General features: G+C 41.0%; 1 protein-coding gene across 2 annotated transcripts in view; it reads left to right on the top strand.

Moving 5' to 3' along the window:
• The window catches only part of LOC145447736 (uncharacterized), a 36,355-nt gene that overhangs the window by 12,487 nt on the left and 3,231 nt on the right, over positions 1–20,637 (top strand). Inside the window, exons 10-17 of one of the 2 annotated variants that reach the window (XM_080325993.1) lie at positions 355–466; positions 3,860–4,129; positions 9,575–9,832; positions 13,315–13,572; positions 14,026–14,103; positions 14,665–14,709; positions 15,388–15,549; positions 19,831–19,902. In XM_080325993.1, coding sequence (XP_080182119.1) covers positions 355–466; positions 3,860–4,129; positions 9,575–9,832; positions 13,315–13,572; positions 14,026–14,103; positions 14,665–14,709; positions 15,388–15,549; positions 19,831–19,902 — 1,255 coding nt within the window. The remainder of the gene's footprint in view (positions 1–354; positions 467–3,859; positions 4,130–9,574; positions 9,833–13,314; positions 13,573–14,025; positions 14,104–14,664; positions 14,710–15,387; positions 15,550–19,830; positions 19,903–20,637) is intronic. The other variant, XM_080325994.1, reaches the window with a different exon arrangement.

Raw genomic sequence — 20,637 nt, 5'->3', positions numbered from 1 at the left:
TAGATTTGTGAGCTATAAATCCGACTGAGGCGAGAAGCGTGGTGAATTGCGTGCGTGGTGAATTGCGAAATGTTCAGCACGAGAAATAAATATTCAAGATTCTCGACGCCCATTGTTATTTTCATAAGTGGTTGGTCCCTTTCGGTCTATTTAATGACGATTATGGCAGGCTACATCGCATCATTGTGACTACTTGTGTATTGTGTATTGAGTAACGTTCAACTGATTTTTCCTTCATGTTGAGTGGTGGTAATATCAGCCCGCACAAATTTTATTGGAGAATTCGACGCCATTACACGAAATAGGTCACGGTCACGTATTCAAGACGCTTTCAGTTATTCCCTATTGGTCCAGATTCGTATTCCCGTGAAAGAGCCTGGGGCGAATATTCCTGCTGAACTCATTGTGACGACGAAGCCGTACGATATCACGTTTGAGAAGCAAGTTCTCCTTAACCTAACCACGCGTGAGTTCACGAAATATTGCTGCGTGAAGAGCTAGTTGTGTTATTGTTTTGAAGTTGAATGGCGTTTGAATTGATCTAGTAATTCGGTTTTGCATCCGTTGCGTATCGGCTAATATAGATATTAGGTATAAATCAACTCACTATACCAGTGGTTCTCAACCGGGGGTCCGCGAAGCATTTTCAGGGGGTCCGAGAAACCTCTCAATTTGAAAAATGATTAATAACCCAATTTTTGATATTTTAAATTAGAGAAAGCATGAGACAGTTTCGCTTCATAATTGCTAAAACTTCAGGACTCACATCATTAGAATATTCGTCTGATATAAAATATCCTATTGTACAAACTCATTTTAATTGCCAAATTGCCAATAGCCTACCGAAATTCCTGAGATTTTTCCTAATTCTCTCCCAATGAAGGGATTGAAACCTCACCATACGGAATCCATTTCTCCTGTGATATACATAACGACTATACTAGAATAACTTCAAGATGAGATGCTAGGTAGAAATGACTAGGCTGGACGACTCAGTGGCGGCTCATGACAATATCGGTTGGTTAGGCAAGGGGTGTACGCGATTTCAAGTGTCTAAAGGACGTCACAATAGTGTGCTCCGACGTGAAAATGTGACTTCGTGGTGGTCACACACGGGGTATAGACATTAGGCATGGTTAACAAGGCTTACGTATTTCAAATTAATCGAGAGAAAACATGAAGTAGAGTAGTTCATACATGCTTATTTTGACGTTTGTATCAGTTGGCCTGTTGCGCGCGGCGTGATTTCATAGTTGCAAAATGTACAATGACGAGTTCATAGAAATCTGGAATACCCAGAATGATAGCGTTGAGAATCGTGAGCACATGTAACGCATCGTGTCTAATTACTGCAGCAAAGTTGATAGAAGGCGATTTTTCAACTATAGGAATATTAAAAGTCCACTAGTGTAAAAGTGTATAACAAGGAGTCCTTATCCTCGCTTATACGTCAGCCATTCATTTTTATCGAAATACGTTGGGAAAAGGTAAGAGTGCGCTTTTCTCCCGCGTACGATTAGATCAATGGACAATGGACATTGGACAATTTCCAGGCTGATAAGGGCCGAGTCTTGCGTAAAAAACACCGAATATTGCGTAAAAGATATTGAGGGATAGGCTGATCAAGTGATCAGCTGTTAGCCGTCATCGAAAACGAACTAGCTATCGGGCTTGACAGGGGGGTTGTAAGCAAATGACTTGAAGGCCACAATTTCACTGTGAAATTAACATTAGAGAATATAAATTAAAGGAAACGTTTGAATGCAAACCGAGAATCTTAGTAAACTGTTTCATGAGATTGTCATCTCATCACCCATCTCACTGATCTCAGTACGAAACACAGTTAAAATTAGCACAGACCAACACAGGCTTTTGCGTGAAATCCGCAATGCAGTAGTTAGGGCAGTTAGGCCTATATGTCAGATCAGCGTGCATCTCTACCATACTCGATCTCGATAACGAATTTACTGCCCTAATCGTTTGGTGTCAATCTCGGGACTTGGCACAGTGTTCGATACTAAAATCAAGACATACCGTGACCGATCGATGACCGATCTAGGTATGGAGCATCGCGGTTTTGCGTAAAATCTGGCGAGAAATGGCGAGTCAGCTCTCACTCGACTTAGGAAACGAAATTACCACTCACATAGTTCAGTGATAAACTTAAAAACTTGGTACAGCGTTCGATACTAACATTAAGAGTTACTATGCCAAATGTCATGACCGATCTCGGTATGGAACATCGTCAAAATCAATGGAGACCAATACCCGCTTTTGAGTAAAATCTGTTTGCGATACATGGCTGATCAGCACACAGTCAACTTTGGAAACGACATTACTACCCTAAACTTTAAGTAGCAACCCTGAAACTTGGAGCAGTGTTAAATACCACCATAATGACTTAACATACCAAGTTTCAAGAATCATCATGTTGCGAAACACTGTCAAAATCGACTTATACCTGCAAAGGTCGACTCAACGCATAGGACGGTAACGGAGTTCGGATATATATACGATGGTTACATCACACTGGCAGGGCGATTCGCCAAGTTGCCCCGGTTGCTCGGTAAGAGTAGTTCACCGTTTCTTTATTGTGAGCGGCCTTGAGAGAACAGACAGTGGAAGCTTGTTATGAGCGCTATCGGGGCAAGCCCCAGCTAGGCATTCACAAAGCAAAAAACGCATAAGATAATTCGATTTTCGTAGAGACTTCGCTATATATGGGCATTTACGAGCGAAGGCACAAAAAGAATGCGATTTTCGACGTGATTTCGGTATATATTGATTGCTGAGCGTCTATAAATGGTAAATCATTGTAATTGAACAGATTTTTAGGTGGGGCAATGCCCCAGTTGCCTTATAGGACGAGCCGCCATTGGTGGACGTTATTTTTCTTTAAATACTCTGTTTCTAAATTTTATCGACTGAAGCCTTACGCGTTATTATTAGGCCTATACATTCGCCAGCACCTATATCTCTGTGGAAATATTTTCAGCACTTGTTCATGTCAAATCGAAGACGGAGATTTTCAAGACTGTAATTACAGCTGCAAAATTCACTTCGAAATAATAAACGTTTACCCAATTTCTACATAGTATGATTTTATTTTCACGAAAAGTCATCTGTGGTTGTTTCCCACGAGCCCTAACAGTTAATATTTGCAGAAGACAGATGACTGTTGCACGATAATTGAGCTAATTTTGAACGAAATCTTGAGGGGGTCCGTGAAGGTCCAAAAGGGGTCCGCAAAGACAAAAAGGTTGAAAACCACTGCACTATACTATACTTTTCTGTCTTTGTCATGAATTATATCTTGATCCGGATCTAAGGGTCATTCTCCTTCACTAACCTAATGGTTGCTCTCCTTCAGGGGGCTTGAAAGATTCCAAGGTGACGCGAAAGTCACAGTGATTATAATGATTAAACATTAATTTTTGAAGTTGCAATGATTTGCAGTTGTGCTAAATCTCTAATGTCTTCCGCTTCGATAGTACGGATATTTTGAAATTCGATTTCAACTATTATTATTTCGCCATGCCATACAAATACACCACTGCTCCATTACTGGTACTACTGGAGTTCGAGCTGACCAGAATATACCTCTACATTGAAAGTAAAAAATAACAGCTCTTTGCTTATCAAAGTGATCAACTGAGCAATGAGCATGGATGTCGTGTACGTAAACACGCAAATCTAAACTACGACGCTTTTAAACTAAGTTGTTTGCAGGCTAATGCAGGCGAATGCCTCTCGAAAACACGAACACTATATCAGTAAATCCAATCAATCTATGGAAAGTTACTCAAGCACTGCATAAGGATATCCATTTGAAAACCGACTTTTCTCTTTCCATGACCAGTGCCATCACTGCCAAGTTCCGTAAACTTGCCGTACCGCGACAAATTCAATCTGACGCTAAAATGGGCTCCAGACAGTGCGGCGTTGGGCTATTACATCTGGGTTGTGTATGAAAGATACGGCGACTTTGTCCAAAAATTACACATCGAAGAACCGATAGCGGAAATCCATAATTTGACGCCGGGAAGATACTACTACGTTTATATCATACCGTACAACTACGCCGGAAACAGGACGGTCAATGATGATTTGCGATATCGACTGTACACAGGTATCTATCTCGACCGTGTTATCATCGAGTTTCATTTGCATTCAAATGCGGACTTGTAAATGAAGGTAATGAACTGCTGATATGACGAATAGGGTTGGGGAAAATCGAGTACCTCGGTGATTCTTATCCAATTAACAGAGATGAGCATGGATTAGGATTAGGATTTGAAAAAACAGGATTTGTCAAATTTTGTCGGATTTGGATTGGATTTACCTATTTTCTGGTAAATTGATACGACGTGTGGCGAATGTCGACAAACTTTATTCGGATCAGTTATTAATGTACTTATGGTTACTAAGTTATCTTGAATCAAGGGAATCGTTGGTTGTGAAAGAAAATTTTCCAACCACTCCCTTGCATAAATTAGCACTTTTTCTGAATTTCCAGTTGGAATCGGATTAGGATTGGACATGGACTTGAATATGAATAAGTTATGGATTAGGATTTGGATTTGGATTTTAAGGTTCGGATTTGGATTGGAATAGGACATAGAAATTCCAAATCCGCTCATCTCTGCTAATAATTAATAGGGTATTAGGCTTCGAGTCGGGGCGATTGTTTCTTAGTTTGATATTCATGTTGTTTCGACTACATTGGTCCTTTACACCAGGCCGATACTCTTTATTTCTGATTCCGTATTTACCGACTTGTAGCACGGCCCACTTCTAGGCTATTTACGCGGATCCCGTGGCGAGGAGGAGCCTAGATAAACCTCCAATACTTAGGTACGGATTCGACCTCGGTCGGACTCGAACCCGCAACCCATCGCGCCACTCAGTCGGGTCAATTAGTCGAGTATCATTCATTGTGGCGTTACCACAGTATTGATGATGGGACAAGTTGAAATATGTATCTTTTCTGCGACCGCAAACAATATAATGCCTGTTCTACACCACATAAAAAAATATGAAATAGAGACGCTTTGGAGTACAGAACCTCATAATACAGTTGACTAAGATATTCATGTTTATTCCCGAAGATTTTCGGCTGACACTCATCAGGGGATACCGTCAGCAATGATGCGAACATACGAAAAAGACTATATTTAACAACAATAAGCATCGCTAATTATGACATATTTACCTTGTGTGGCGTCATAATTAGCGATGCTTTTAGTTGGTAAAGATAGTTTTTTTTAATGCTCGCATTATTGCTGACGGTATCTATCCCCTGGTGAGTGTCAGCCGAAAAGCTTCGGCAATAAATATGAATATATTATTCACATATGAATGAACATTTGGTATTTTTGGTCATACCTATTTTATAGCACTTTGTGATTGCTGTGATTGATCGTGATTTCACATAAAAAATGTTATTTCGGCTAACGTGCGTGGCTTTGTATGCTGTGATACGACTAGGGCTGGGCACAATGATTCGAGTACTCGAATCTGAATCGAGTATTAATTTTAGTGATTCAAGTCGAGTAGTAAAAGACAATTTTTTCGAGTATTGAAATTATTCGTTTCTCAGCACTGAAAGTTAACTACGAGAATTATAGTTTCGGTACTAATTTTCGCTGTTGAAGCCTTGAATCCCTGATTGGCGAAATCGTAGCATATAAAACATATAGTGCAAAACTATGAAGGTTACTGGACTTAGCACATTTCCGAAGTCATGATTATCCCACAACATTGTCACCAAGTGGAATGAATTCGGTATGGTCGACAAAATACCAAAGTAAAAAGTATCATTCATGAGATGGACAAAAGGCAGCACCGTAACTGCCGCACCCCAAACCTCCCAAATGGGGGGGGCCGAGCTCAAAGGGGGCCCAAAATTATTTCGTGAATTAGCATAAATAATAAAGTATTTTTTGAAAATTTATGCCAAATGTTCAAAATTTTTTCGCGCTGGGCGCGAATTCAAGAAGCCATTTCTCTTTATTATTGGGTATTAGGCTATTACCGCGCTACGACCCACCAAGACCTACAATCAAGCAGGGTTGTAACCAAGTCACAAGGCTCCGAGTCACACGTCAATCTCACTTTTATATTTTTGACTCGAGTCAAGTCGAGTCATTTTCAATTCCCACCGAGTCAAGTCCGAGTCCAAGTCAGCGAACAGAGGATCGAGTCCGAGTCATGGTATTATGACTCGAGTCCGAGTCCAAGTCATTGTGTTGACTGCTCAGTTTCCAGTTAAAGTCTTCCTAAACCCACTTTTTTAACTCTGTTTGGTGATATTGAATGGTTCGCATTTATAATATATCAATTTTCCTCACTTTTAGCAGTTTCTGGTCGCATTTTCAAGCACCAGTACCAACAAACGAAATCCCAATAGTGTGTTGGCTTCGAAATTACAATGAAATGTCGGTCTTGGCCGTCTGAATCTCGAGTTAATGACTTGCTTCGAGTCATGCGCAATGACTCGAGTCCAAGTCGAGTCAATACACGGATTGACTCGAGTCGAGTCGAGTCATTTCCGTATTTTGAGAAGATGACTCGAGTCGAGTCGAGTCATCCGAAAATCGTGACTCGAGTCTGACTCGAGTCGAGTCATGACTCGAGTCATTACAACCCTGCAATCAAGTTTTAGGCAATATAAGATGCGACTCCAAGAAGTGTGCCAGAACGATCGGCAGCGAGAAAACCTTGGCCGAAAAGGTCTATGCCCTTATGCTGACCGAAGACTGCGTTCTATATATAAAATACACATAGGTTTAATTGTACATAGGCGCCTAAATGACTGACGCCGAATGTTCCTGTCTTTGCAATCTGAACCTCACAAGACAAATACCATCCCGCTGGGAAAAAAATTATGCCAGTGAAGAAATACCAATTTGAAATCGTGTGCGTCTCTTAGTTTAGAAGCCTACGTTTGGGCGATTCTATACGTTTTGATATAGCAGACTGGAAGTCACGAAATAACATCATGTAACGAAGTCATATCAACGGGTCCGCCCGCCAGAAGATGTTTAATTATTATTTTCGGGCCATCCCGTTTTCAAGACACTTCACTCAGCTCTACCGGTAAATCTAATTACGTGAGTAGAGAGGAAAATAAATTGATAGCATAATATATATGCAATCGCCGATCTGATTGACCGATTTTATCATACATTATCGAAAGTTTTCGCGCTTCGCGCTGGCTCGCAATACAGTACCGATGATTTCGTGACAAACGCGAACAACATGATGGGAGGTCGTTTTATCACCCTATGGGAGCCCAAGACCCACGTTTTTCGGGGCCTGACGAGGTGCTGTTTCGTTCCTGCCAACGGGTATACGCTTGAAGATGTTTAATTATTAATGGAGTGGTCCTACCTTTTCAAACACACCTCACTCAGCTTTACCGGGAAATCTGATTACGTGAGCAGAGAGAAGATAAAAGTTGATAACAAGGCAATTCCCGATCATACGGACCGATTCAATCATGAATTGTAGAAATTTTTCCGCGCTTCGCGCGCTTAGGCGACAAAATCTGATTCACTAAACAAACTCCCGATGAATATGATAAATAGCGGTCAACAGTGTATCGTCGGAGGGAGGTCTGGGGGGCGAAGCCCCCCAGAAGATAGGTCTATAACCCTATGGGGGGGCCCAAGACCAAAGTTTTGGGGGGGCCTGACGAAGTGCTGTTACGGCCCTGACAACAGGCATTATATTCTTTGTGGTGGCATAAATAGTACATATTTGAACTTTGACGTAGTACATTCTGTTATGGCGTCATAATGAGTGATACTCGATTACTCGACTCGAAGCATATTACGCGATTCAGAATCGAATCACTCAGGTACTCGATTTTGCCCAGCCCTAGATACGACCAATCGGAGTTTAATGACATCCACAGTGGGAATATTATCGAAACTTGAATATATGATTGGCGGTACTGAACTTGAGTATTGCTTTCAGAACTATATTCATTGCAGTAGGACAGTGGTTCCCAACCGGGGGAATTTTGAAATTTTTAGGGGGGAATCTGGCTTAAATTTTTTAGGGGGAATATGGCTTTGGCAATGTATCGGAAGATACACTGGGTTCGCAAGGTTTTTAGATGTTTATGGTATAGAACTGTTAAGTAGAAATTAGTTCTTTACAATTGTATGTTTCTTTAGCGGATATCAAGCTAGGTGTATGTTTAAATGCCTTTCGTAGATATTTCACCCCCTGATAAAGTGAGACTCACGAGACGATTTCGTTGGGCCCGGGACAGCCTCTCGATCAAATTGCTACTAAGCAGGAAAACGTCAAACCGAATTCAGCACAAGGCCGCTAGTGTAATTGTTTAACTTTTTGAGCCAACATATGAGCTAACGTGAAAAACATACCAAATTCATCGATTCAACTCAAGTCCATAACAAGCAGACTTGATGATTTATTTTTCGTCAGCGGCCAAAGTTTAGTGCGGTCCGCATTCGACATAGTTCGGACATATGTTTGGCCATTAATTGCTCAGTCAACAAATGGTTGCGCGTTAAAAAGCACATTTTTTAGTCACAGGCGACTTTTTCATAGGGGGGAATTTTAGCTCAAATATCGGCCAAGGGGGGAACGAGACGAAAAAGGTTGGGAACCACTGCAGTAGGATATATTAACTCGAAAACTTTTCGTGAGCCATTTATCAAGAGTTAACAACGGCACAATAACAAGCACATAGAAAGAGATTCAAACGAAAACCGAATTGGCAAAGTATGACGTAGTAATGCAATAACAAATAGTCAGCTGTACCGGTAGTCATAACAAAGAGACTAGAGAAAATCAAATTATACAATATACACGAAAGACAATACATTACACAGGCAAATGGTGGTATATATTAATGGAAAATTTAAAGATTGTATAGAAACTCCTTATGCCGGCATAAATCAGGATTGGTCAATTTTATGATGGTTGACTCCAACACAGACAGATGGAAGGCAGATCTACATTTAGCAATCACGGTGAACATACCGTCATTGTCATGACTGGCACAGACCGGATAGTTCATGACCAATTGCTGATATAAATTCCGTGACCTGGTTTTAGGAGCCAGAGTCGACCGCTTCCCTTCACCGAGAAACAAGTGCAGAACGATCGATAGGTTGGTTTACTGACCTCAGTGATCTGATCGGTTTATTGCTTGTCATTGTGCCGTTAACTCTTGATAAGGAGCACACGAAGAGTCTTTGAGTTAATAAATTCTACTGCAATGAATGTAGTGCTGAAAGCAATACTCATTACAGAAACTGCAATTCTCGATGATAAATTAACTCTAACTGGCATGGAGAGTATAATTCTAGTAATCGAATACATCATGTATCACTGCCCGACCCGAATCACTAGAATTTATACTAGATTTCGATTTAAGTACTCGAGTTATCGTGCTCATCCCTAATGTTGGCGCGGTGAAATGATCGCTGTCACCATATTTGTGATGGTACCTAGAAAATCCACTCTCATACCAAGCTGAGGAACAATACAGTGTCTTTCACCATAAACGATTTTACATTTGTTTCATCCGCTTTAGATCAGGATCCTCCTGTAATGTCAATTCACCCCGTGAATGTCAGTAGCAGCCATATAACAGTGCAGTGGACCGGCGGCTTTGGCGCAGACGACATCACAATCCGCATACTCAACAATTCCGGAATATTAAGCAGTGCACCCCAGATGAAATCACCCACGAGTATTTTCGGATTGGATCCATTTACCGAATACAACGTCACCGTGATTGCTACGTTCGAAACCGGTGTTTCTCAGAGCCCGCTGATCACGTTCAGAACCGGTAATGAATGCCTGGAGTCTTATATCTCCTAATATTACAGAGTTTCTTCGCGTAGATCAGGGGCGGGCAACATACGGCCCGCGGGCCGGATCAGGCCCGCGGACAGTTTCCCGTCTTACATGATAGTGTGGCCCACGGCCCTAGTCTGCCGAGATTCCCAACTACTTGCTTACGACGTTAAATGTTACTGACTGTGTGTTATTATTTACGTGTGTGTTCAGCGTGCCAGAGTGAAGCTCACGCGTAGCTTCGTCGAAGCGAGAAGACTTGCACTATCGGAATTTACGATGTACTCAACCCTAATGAATTGCTATCTTGGTAAATTTGAGGTACCGGGCTTATCGAACGCCTTGAAATCGTAACTAAGGATTGTACCATAGTGTCCTATATGGTGTGGACACACCCAGATTGAACGGCTCACTGCATTTGGTTTATACTTCATACTTTCCATTTTACCAAAGGCAAATTTACGGCCATTTTTGACCGGCTTGCCGAACGCTAAATTCGATGAAACGGGCATCAATGGCAAGCTGCTGCTGTACTGATGGTTGCCGGTGAACCCAGCCCTCGGTGAACCCAGCCTTACAAACTCGGCCCTCGGGAAATTTTGTATTCACGGATTGAGTAAGCGGGGGAGATAACGCGACGCTCACATACTCTACTTGTTTGTTTTGTGGTATTCATGGTGTTTCTCGAATACTATGGACCTCGGTGAATTCCGCCCCCGAACAATTTTGAATTAAAGCTGGGAGCTGGGATATTAGGGTTGACGGAGGTAGGATATTAGGGTTGGTGGAGGTGGGATATTAGGGTTGGTGGAGGTGGGATATTAGGGTTGCCTGAGGTGGGATATTAGGGTTGCCGGAGGTGGGATATTATGGTTGGAGGAGGGGGGATATTAGGGTTGGTGGAGGTGGGATATTAGGGTTGGGGGAGGGGGGATATTAGGGTTGCCGGAGGTAGGATATTAGGGTTGGTGGAGGTGGGATATTGGGGTTGGGGCAGGGGGGATATTAGGGTTGGGGGAGGGGGGATATTAGGGTTGGTGGAGGTGAGATATTAGGGTTGCCGGAGGGAGGTGGGATATTAGGGTTGGTGGAGGGGGAATATTAGGGTTGCCGGAGGTGAGATATTAGGGTTGCCGGGGGTGGGATATTAGGGTTGGTGGAGGTGGGATATTAGGGTTGCCGGAGATGGGATATTAGGGTTGAGTTCACCGAGGTCTCAGTTCACTGGTAATCCCACAATCTATGTGGCACCACATGCTGCACGCATCGCATTTCAATGACTGCGTGATCTACGCATGCCCTTACCTCCTTACAAGATCGACAAATCAGTTGATAATAACATTATTAGTTTAATAATTCATAATAATACTTGTTAATATACTCAATTACAAAAGTTCCCGAGGGCCGAGGTCCCGAGTTCACCGAGGGCCGAGTTTGTAAGGCTGGGTTCACTGGTAATCGTACTGATTACGAAAAGGTAAGTTTTATTCTGCGGATGGTCCTGGAACCCCCAAAAATTTGCCTCGAATTTTGCATTGTGATTAAGTTTGGTATTGTGACGCAACAATGCGGTGTGGCTCTTACTTCTTAACTTCAGTCTCATTTTGCCAAACAGAAATGTTGCGTCACTTTGCCAAACTCGATTACAATGCAGAATTCGGGGCTGATTTGGGGGGTGCCAGGACCATGATCAGAATAAAATTTATATTTTCGTAATCAGTACAGCATCAGCTTTCCATTGATGTCCGTCTTATCGAATTTTGCACTTGGCAAGCCGCTCAAAAATGGCCTTAAAATTGCCTCTGGTCAAATGGAAAGTATGCCGTAACCCAAATGCAGTGAGCTGTTTAATCTCGCTGTGTCGACGCCATATAGGACACTATGATTGCACCATGCTGTGTTGATTGATCAGAGAGAGGCAGACATGGCGGCGCATGTACGACAATGCTGTTTTCAAATCCACATTGTCTTCGTCATTATCGGCGAGAAATGGCTTTGAAGTGATGTTGCTGTCGTTAAAATACATTCAATAAATCCGATTTATTCCTTGTATTTGTGGATAAATGGGCGAATAATGTCGATTCAGCAATCCGGCCCGCCAAGCACTTAATTTTCTTATATACGACCCGCCGACTGGAGAAGTTGCCCGCACCTGGCGTAGATTCATCGAGTCGTGACCGGTAGTGTATTCGTTATCATTGGAGTATTTTTAGAATCCAAGGAACAGATGTGATCAAAGTCAGTCGTCGTCGGTATGAGGGTTGTAATGATTCGAGTCATGACTTGACGCAAGTCGCAATTTTACGTTGACTCGACTAGACGCGAGTTATTTTCCTTAAAATGAAAAAGAAATTCGACTCTGCTTGAGTCAATTTGTGTATTTACTCGACATGTACCGAAGTCTTTGCCCACGGAAACATTCTGAATGACTTGACTCAAATCTCGTGCATAAGGGACCGATACTTGACAAATAGGGCCATAAATATGGTTGCATTTGAAACAAAAATCAATTTTAAAACAAACATATTTAAAACAAGGCCCTAATTTAAGACATGTTTTCTATTGTTTTTTTTAAGCCATGACGTCACCAATATTCAATTGTTACGTCATAGTGGATTGATATTGACAATTGAAAATATAGGGTAAAAAGCTCCTTTGACGAAATATATGTACTATTAATGTTGAACCGACTATTTTGAGGGTTCCGACCATCCCATATCGATATACGTCGGCTATATCTGGTGCTAATTGTCCGTATGCTCATACAACATGTTTTTTCGAAAGTATTGACAGAATTATGGCATAATTTTACAACTTTAAAATAACACAATTTTTTTTAAAGGCCTATTTTAGAACACTGTTCAAAACATGTTTTGAACAAAGTGTTTTAAAACACCGTTTTTTTTAAATGCAACCCTAGCCATAAACTGACTTACATCTATTTGAATAAACATCATAACAGTGAGAAAAATGAGTATACTGTGAAAGCGAGACGTTCAATATCACCCAAGAGTTTTACAAAAGTGAGTCGAGCCTGACTAGAACTCTGTAACGAACAGTACACCCTATTACTTGGACTTGCATTCGAGTCTCAACACCATGACTCGGACTCGAGCCATTGCTGCCTTACTTGGACTCGCATTTGACTCGGTGGTGAATTGAACATGACTCTACTTGACTCGGGTCAAAACTAAAAAGAAAAAATGACCATCGTCTCGGAATCCTGTGATTGGTTATAACCCCTGGTAGGTACTAAAGTAAAGTAGAGATAACGTCGTAAATTTCAACTCGAGTACAAATGTGGTGATTTCCAGCCTATGCCTATTTTTGCCTAAAAACTGAAAACTTGGGGAAGTGGAAGTAGTCTAAAGACATAGCGAATTGGGTAACAGGTACAAGCAGCCACAACCTACTTGGATACTCGAAAATAGGGATAAGTACTTCGTTGCTGACCACCTCTTCCTTTTACTTCAGACCCTCTTCCGCCAATACTCTCAACGACCCCGATAAACATCACGGACAAATCGATTGCGGTCAATTGGACGGGCACGGAAGAAGCTACATACGTTGATCTACAAGTTTCAAACACAACCACGTCGTTGTTTTGGATATTGAATGTCGAATCACCTTTTGATATCAAGGGTCTGCGTCCTGGCAGGGAATATGTGATTGAGGTGGTAGGCGTTTACGGCTCGACACAGTTTTTCAGCAACAATGCTACGTTCAGAACAGGTATAAATGATTCCGGGACTAAAGATCTTCCAAACACGACAAATTTGTAGTGATTCATTCCAGTGCCTTCTCAATCTCACTAGTCACTACACTCTGTGGCGGCAGACTGTATAACATCCATTTTATGATATTAACCGTCGTTGTAATATATACAGTGGAATTAAGACGAATTCCAGTAAGGTTCAATCTCCGATCTGAAGAAGTGTACTTCGTAAGTGACGACAAGAATACCAGAACACCTATCAAGTCAAGTCATCATTTGTTGTTATTTTTTGTTCATGGTGTTTCGACGTCTTACACTAGGCCGATATTTTTACTGTGATTTTTGAGCTGTTGCCTTTAGTGCGGCCCACTTTCCTTCTTGGCTTGCAACGTCGTGCCTCGACAAAATCTCGACTCATTACATTTTTGGATCAAAGTTGCACACTATAAACCGCCTCCATTCATTTCTAGATCCCGCGCCAAATGAACCTGCCGGTGGGTCAGGAAACGTTACCGTTACCGAAACCAAACCCGCAACCGAAGAAAACGGTAATTAATACTATACTTCCACGCGCTGCCGACATGGTATCAACATCTCCCTTTCAGATACAGCTGATATAGGCTAACGCGCTCTGTCAATAATGTGCGCCTCTCATACTGAAATTTGTAATCCAATCGGCGACCATGATTGTCAGACTTGGCTGTGGTTTCCGATGTTTTTTCCTCCAAGACTCGCGAATGTTTTACTCTTAAATCAATGTCGTTTGCGCACTTTATTGGTGGCGAAATGCTTCACTCTTGGTAATCTTATGTATAAGACAAATCATACTGTAGGAATATAGACGTTCTCTCAAAATAGTAGTCCACTTCTAAATATTCCGCGAATGTAGAAAATTGTTCTTTTCGGGCCTTGGATATATACGCTGTACTGGCCAATACACTGCCCATCGTCAATTGATACTAAAATGTACAAGTGACCACATAATGTTGTCACAATAATCAAAATCAGCGATTCTCATATTTCTTTTCGCTCAATACATACAATCTATTCATATGATGCAATAAGGTGATTTTACTATTATTTGTGTGGACGTTTACTCTATTTAACAGCGGAGAATACATTGAGGCCGGATACAGTTTCAAGAAACCAAACAGGTAACAAACCGTCGAAGTATACATGGCTGAGCATGAGCAGTAGGGTTGTTCAAAAACAACTTTTTTTTCCAAATCTCACTCGCCTAATGACTAAATCGTCAGGTTGTCTAAGAAAACGATGCACACCAAATTTGACTCAATTCCAACCCGTAGAGGCCGTGCAATCTTGAATTGAAATTTTTAATTTATTATTAAAAATTGAAAAAAAAAATTCAAATTTTTCTGTCAACCCCATGAAATTGTTGAGCTGTCTTCAAAGACGATGCAAAACAAATTTGAGTCGATTCCGACCAGTAGAAGCGGAATTATTTGAGTTTTTCGTTGATAATCCCCGGATCAAGTATAATCCGAGAATTATCAACGAAAAACTCGAATAACTCCGCTTCTACACGTCGGAATTGACTCAAATTTGTTTTGCATCGTCTTTGAAGACAGCTCAACAATTTCATGGGGTTGACAGAAAAATTTGAATTTTTTTTTTTTAATTTTTAATAATAAATTAAAAATTTCAATTCAAGATTGCACGGCCTCTACGGGTTGGAATTGAGTCAAATTTGGTGTGCATCGTTTTCTTAGACAACCTGACGATTTAGTCAATAGGCGAGTGAGATTTGGAAATAAAAGTTTTTTTTGAACAACCCTAATGAGCAGTCATAGTTACCAAATTCATTGCAACAGACTCCTCTGATACTTCACCTAATGGTTCGAACTCGACGACGGATACTTCTCTCAACAATGAAAAACCTTCTAACGCTCTTTCGATAAGCGATAAAGATAAGGCCGACATAACCGAAGATAAAGAAGACAAAATTGAATCACCCGATCTCTCATCCAATTCCGGTAAGCCCAGAGGTGGTCAAAGTAGTCAAGAAAGCTACTCAAGTAGAAGTAGAAGTAGCGACGAAAAAATCTACTCAAGTACGAGTAGAAGTGCTTCTTCAATAAGCCATCTAAAACTACTTGAAGTAGAAGTAGAATTGACTGACTTTAAATCTACTCGAAGTAAGTAAGTAGTTTTGAAAACAGTCTTAATTCGTTCGCATGAACTGTAAAAAGCTGCGAATTGAGCTATGCGGCAGGTGCAGACAGCTTGATTCGTATTGAGGCATCCAAGGAGGTATCAATTTTCGACAGAATAAGCATTGTTTCTCATCATGAGACGCAAATTATAGTATTGATATGAAAATGCGATACTAACCCTTTGTTTACTAGAAGACCCCGTTTTTAGAGAATATCATAGCATCGCGCCATACCCCATATTATAAGGCCCCAAGTTTAGGCGACGACCAATACTTGTATCGGATACGGTTTCATCACTTTACGCGATTAGTATACGTCAATAACAAATATTGTGGATCGTAAAAGTGATATTCAGTGTAGCTTTATTTTCGGAAAATAGAGGCATTACTACACTTGCTTTTATGCTTCAACATGTATGTTCTGCAGACAAAAGAACTTAAAGTAATTAGAACTCGAAGTATGATACTCGCAATTGAAAGTGAAATACAAATACCACTTCTAAAAACCGAAAAATATATTTCATGTCTTTTGTCCATAAAGCTTCAAAATTGACCTCCTAAAACAGGTGTAACGTTAAAAAAAAAGCTGGATTTTCAAGATTATCAAGACACGTAATGGGCTGTTAGATTACGATATGATAGGTAATTGCTAGATTGCGAAACATTAGTTTCAAACGTTATGGTGGGCCATATTTACTGTGATGAAATATTTGATACGGGCGACATTGCGGTGTGAGAGGAACCAAGCAATCCGGTACTTAAATTATATTCACTGATACTTTCGTGAAAACATATTTGTCACTCCATCACTACTATGCAGCGTTGTAAACAAGGCTCCGAGTCACAAGTCAATTTAACTTTTACAGTTTTGACTCGAGTCAAGTCGAGTCATTTTCAATTCACCACCGAGTCAAGTCCGAGTCCAAGTCCGAGTCTTTGTGTTGACTGTTCAGTTTCCAGTTAAAGTCTTGCTAAACCCACTTTTTGTTACTCTGTTTGGTGATGTTGAATGATTCGCATTGATATTCCTCACTTTTAGCAGTTTCTGATCGCAATTTCAAGTACCAATACCCTAGACGAAATCCCAATAGCGTGGTTACTTTACTATTCTTCGAAATTACAGTGAAATGTTGGTCTTGGCCATCTGAGTCTCTAGTCATATGACTTGGTTCGAGTCATGCTCAATGACTCGAGTCAAAGTCGAGTCAATACACAGATTGACTCGAGTCGAGTCGACTCATTTCCGTATTCAGAGAAAATGACTCCAGTCAAGTCGAGTCATCAGAAAATCGTGACTCGAGTCGGACTCGAGTCATTCCAACCCTGCTACTATGCATGAAGCGCAACAAAATTTTTGGGCTATATTTGACTTTATGAATATTAAATGTTGGTATATCGTGAAAACAGCCCCGAAATTCCTCAGGCTATCTTTCGTAATGGGGGATTAAACTACTTCTACTTGACAAACTGAAAATAGCGAAAAGTAAGTAAGTAGATCACAAAATATTAGGAAGTAGAAGTACAAGTAGAGAAAATCAGATCTACTTGAGTAAGTACCAGAAGTAGAGGAGATCTACTTGAGTACTTCCAAAAAGTAGAAGTACTTCGTTACTGACCACCTCTGGGTAAGCCTAACGTGTCATCATTATAGTGCCCTAAAGTTGCGTATTATAGACACAGCAAAATCGCACGGCTCACTGTGCTTGTGTTATGCAATTCTCCCCATTTCACGAAAGGCAATTAAGGTAATATTCGGACAGGTTCGTGCATATATTTTCAAGTTTTGTGATCTCTTCACTTTTTCAGTCATTCACTTTTGTTACAATCAGCACCGTAACTGCCGCACCCCAAACCCCCCAATTGGGGGGGGCCGAGCTCGAAGGGGGCCCAAAATTATTTCGTGAATTAGCATAAATCATAGCGTATTTTTTGAAAATTTATGCAAATTTTTCAAAATTTTTTCGCGCCGCGCGCGAATTCAAGCAGCAATTTTTCTATATTATTGGATATTGGGCCATTACCGCGCCACGGCCCACCAAGACATACAATCAAGTTTTAGGCCATATAACATGCGACTCCAAGAAGTGTGCCAGAACGATCGGTAGCGAGAAAAGCTTGGCCGAAAAGGTCTATGCCCTTATGCAGACCGAAAACTTCGTTATATAGGCTATACAAAATACATATAGGTTTAATTGTCCATAGGCTCCTGAATGACTGGCGCCGAATGTTCCTGTCTTTGCAATCTGAACCTCACGAGACAATTACCATCCCGCTGGTGAAAATTTTATGCCAGTGAAGAAATACCAATTTGAAATCGTGTGCGTCTCTTAGTTTAGAAGCCTACGTTTGGGCGATTCTATATTTTTTGATATAGCAGACTGGAAGTCACGAAATAACACCATAACGAAGTCATATCAACGGGTCCGCCCGCCCGAAGATGTTTAATCAATATTTACGGGCCCTATCGTTTTCAAGACACTTCACTCTGCTCAAACGGTAAATCTAATTAAGTGAGTGGAGAGGACAATAAATTGATAGCATAATATATATGCAATCACCGATCTGATTGACCGATTTTATCATAAATTATCGAAAATTTTCGCGCCTCGCTTTCGCTCGGCTCACAATACAGTACAGATAATTTCGTGACTAACGCGAACAACGTGATGGGTGCCTGACGAGGTGCTGTTTAATTATTATTGAGTGGTCCTACCTTTTCAAACACACCTTACTCAGCTCTACCGGCAAATCTGATTACGTCAGCAGAGAGAAGATAAAAATTGATAACAAATACGCAATTCCCGATCATACTGACTGATGAAATCATAAATTTTTCGCGCTTCGCGCGCTTAGGCGACAAAAACTGATTCACTAAACAAAGTCCCAAAGTTTAAGATGAATAGTGGTAAACAGTGTATCGCCAGAGGGGGGTCTGGGGGGCGAAGCCCCCCAGAAGTTCGATCCATAACCCTATGGGGGGCCCAAGACCAAAGTTTTGGGGGGGGCCTGACGAAGTGCTGTTACGGCCCTGGTTACAATATGCCTAAAAACAGGCGATAAATCAAAATAATCATAGGCGATCCAAGTTTGGGTCGATCGTGGCCCATGCTTTGGGAACCACCGTCGTGAGGCAATTACGTAAGCGAAACGGAGCGTCTCAGTGAGATCACGCTCCCGGTGAAAACAGCCCCTGAGTTCCTCCGTCTCTCATTTGAAGAATATTCTGTTTCTACTATAAAATTCTGGTAATAGCGAAAAGTAAGTCTGTCACAACATGGCGAAGTAGAAGTCACGGATAGGGCTGGGCAAAATCGAGTACCTGAGTGATTCGATTCTGAATCACGTAATATGCTTCGAGTCGAGTCGAGTATTCGAGTATCACTCATTATGACGTCACAACAAAATATCCTATGTCAAATTTCCAATACGTACCTTTTATGCCACCACGAAGAGGATATGATGCCTGTTATCCATCACAATAAAGATACTCTGATATTTTTTCGACCGTCCCGATTTCATTGCACTTCTTGACAATGTTGTGGGATGATCATGACTTCGGAAATGTGTTATTTCCAGTAAATTTGGTAGCTTTGTACTTCGCCCCGTATGCCGCGACACGGCCAATCAAGGTTTCAAGGCTTCCTCAGTGGAAAATAGTATCAAAACTATAATCCTCGTTAGTAAATCAACTATCAGTTGCGAGGAGCGTATAATTTCAGTACTCGAAAAAATCGTCTTTTACTACTCGACTCGAATCATTAAAATCAATACTCGATTCAGATTCGAGTACTCGAATCATTGTACCCAGCCCTAGTCACGGATAATAAATAGAGTTGCTCAAGTAAGTTCTGCAAGTAGAATATAAATCTGCTCGAGTGCTGCTAAAAGTACACGTATTTCGTTTACTGACCTCTGACTTCTGAGGATATGGCATGGAATGTGTAAACACTGAATTTCTGCAAGTTGATCAATACTCAATAACCTTATACTAGAAAAATATCTGTAGTGTAAGGTCACGACTAGTCTCCACATCTGTTTGATTCGACATACATTTACCGTCGATATAGAAATTCCATCTAATCATTCGCTACTTTGTGTTAAGTTGGCGTGAATGAAGATCGAAGGGACAACAACGATACTTCAACAAGTCGGAGACAAGAACTCACGACTTCCGGTAGGGCATGTTAATAATACTTGATCATACAAGTGAATACCAAGAACGACCATATATACGTCAAACTGTGCAAGAAAAAAGGTCTGTGATATGTTTAGACACCTTTCTAGTAATAGACACTTTTACGAACCCGTAATTGTGTGGGAATTCATCACAGTTTATAATCAATGTCCCGAAGAAATACATGTTTGTACTACATTCGGTATATATATGTGCGACATCAAACAGTCAATCGACGGTACTTGTATATTTATCCGCCCAAAACAAGCAAATGTGAATGCGATACACATACACAACGCGATGTAATGAACGAAGAGGAGGATACTGAGACGACCAAGGACGGTATCTCAATCTGGCGTCAATCTTAGCCTATATTGAGATATTTTATTTCTTCGTCAACCAGAATATTATTAACAAACATATTGAGTTTGTAAAAATACGTTCTACGCACTCCACAGAGATCCTTGAACGACATGCCATTATAGCATCAGCTGACAGTTACATGACTTCATCAGTTACACGACTTCATCAGTTAACTCCCCTTAGTTTGAGAACCACGGGTCAAGTTATATACCAGAGTACAGCGTACTAGTTGATAGCATGCAATGTCAGGCTTCCCACTGACTGGTCTAGTCCAAAGTGTGACATGATTTATTAAAAAATTTGAGTTGACTGGTGTTGCATAATTTGTACAAACAGAGTCGTAACTGCCGCACCCCAAACCCCCCAATTGTG

Source organism: Botryllus schlosseri, chromosome 10, assembly GCF_051294905.1.
Source record: "Botryllus schlosseri isolate E-star chromosome 10, Bs_hap1, whole genome shotgun sequence".
Classification (NCBI taxonomy): Eukaryota; Metazoa; Chordata; class Ascidiacea; order Stolidobranchia; family Styelidae; genus Botryllus; species Botryllus schlosseri.
This window is presented reverse-complemented; position numbering and strand designations above follow the sequence as displayed.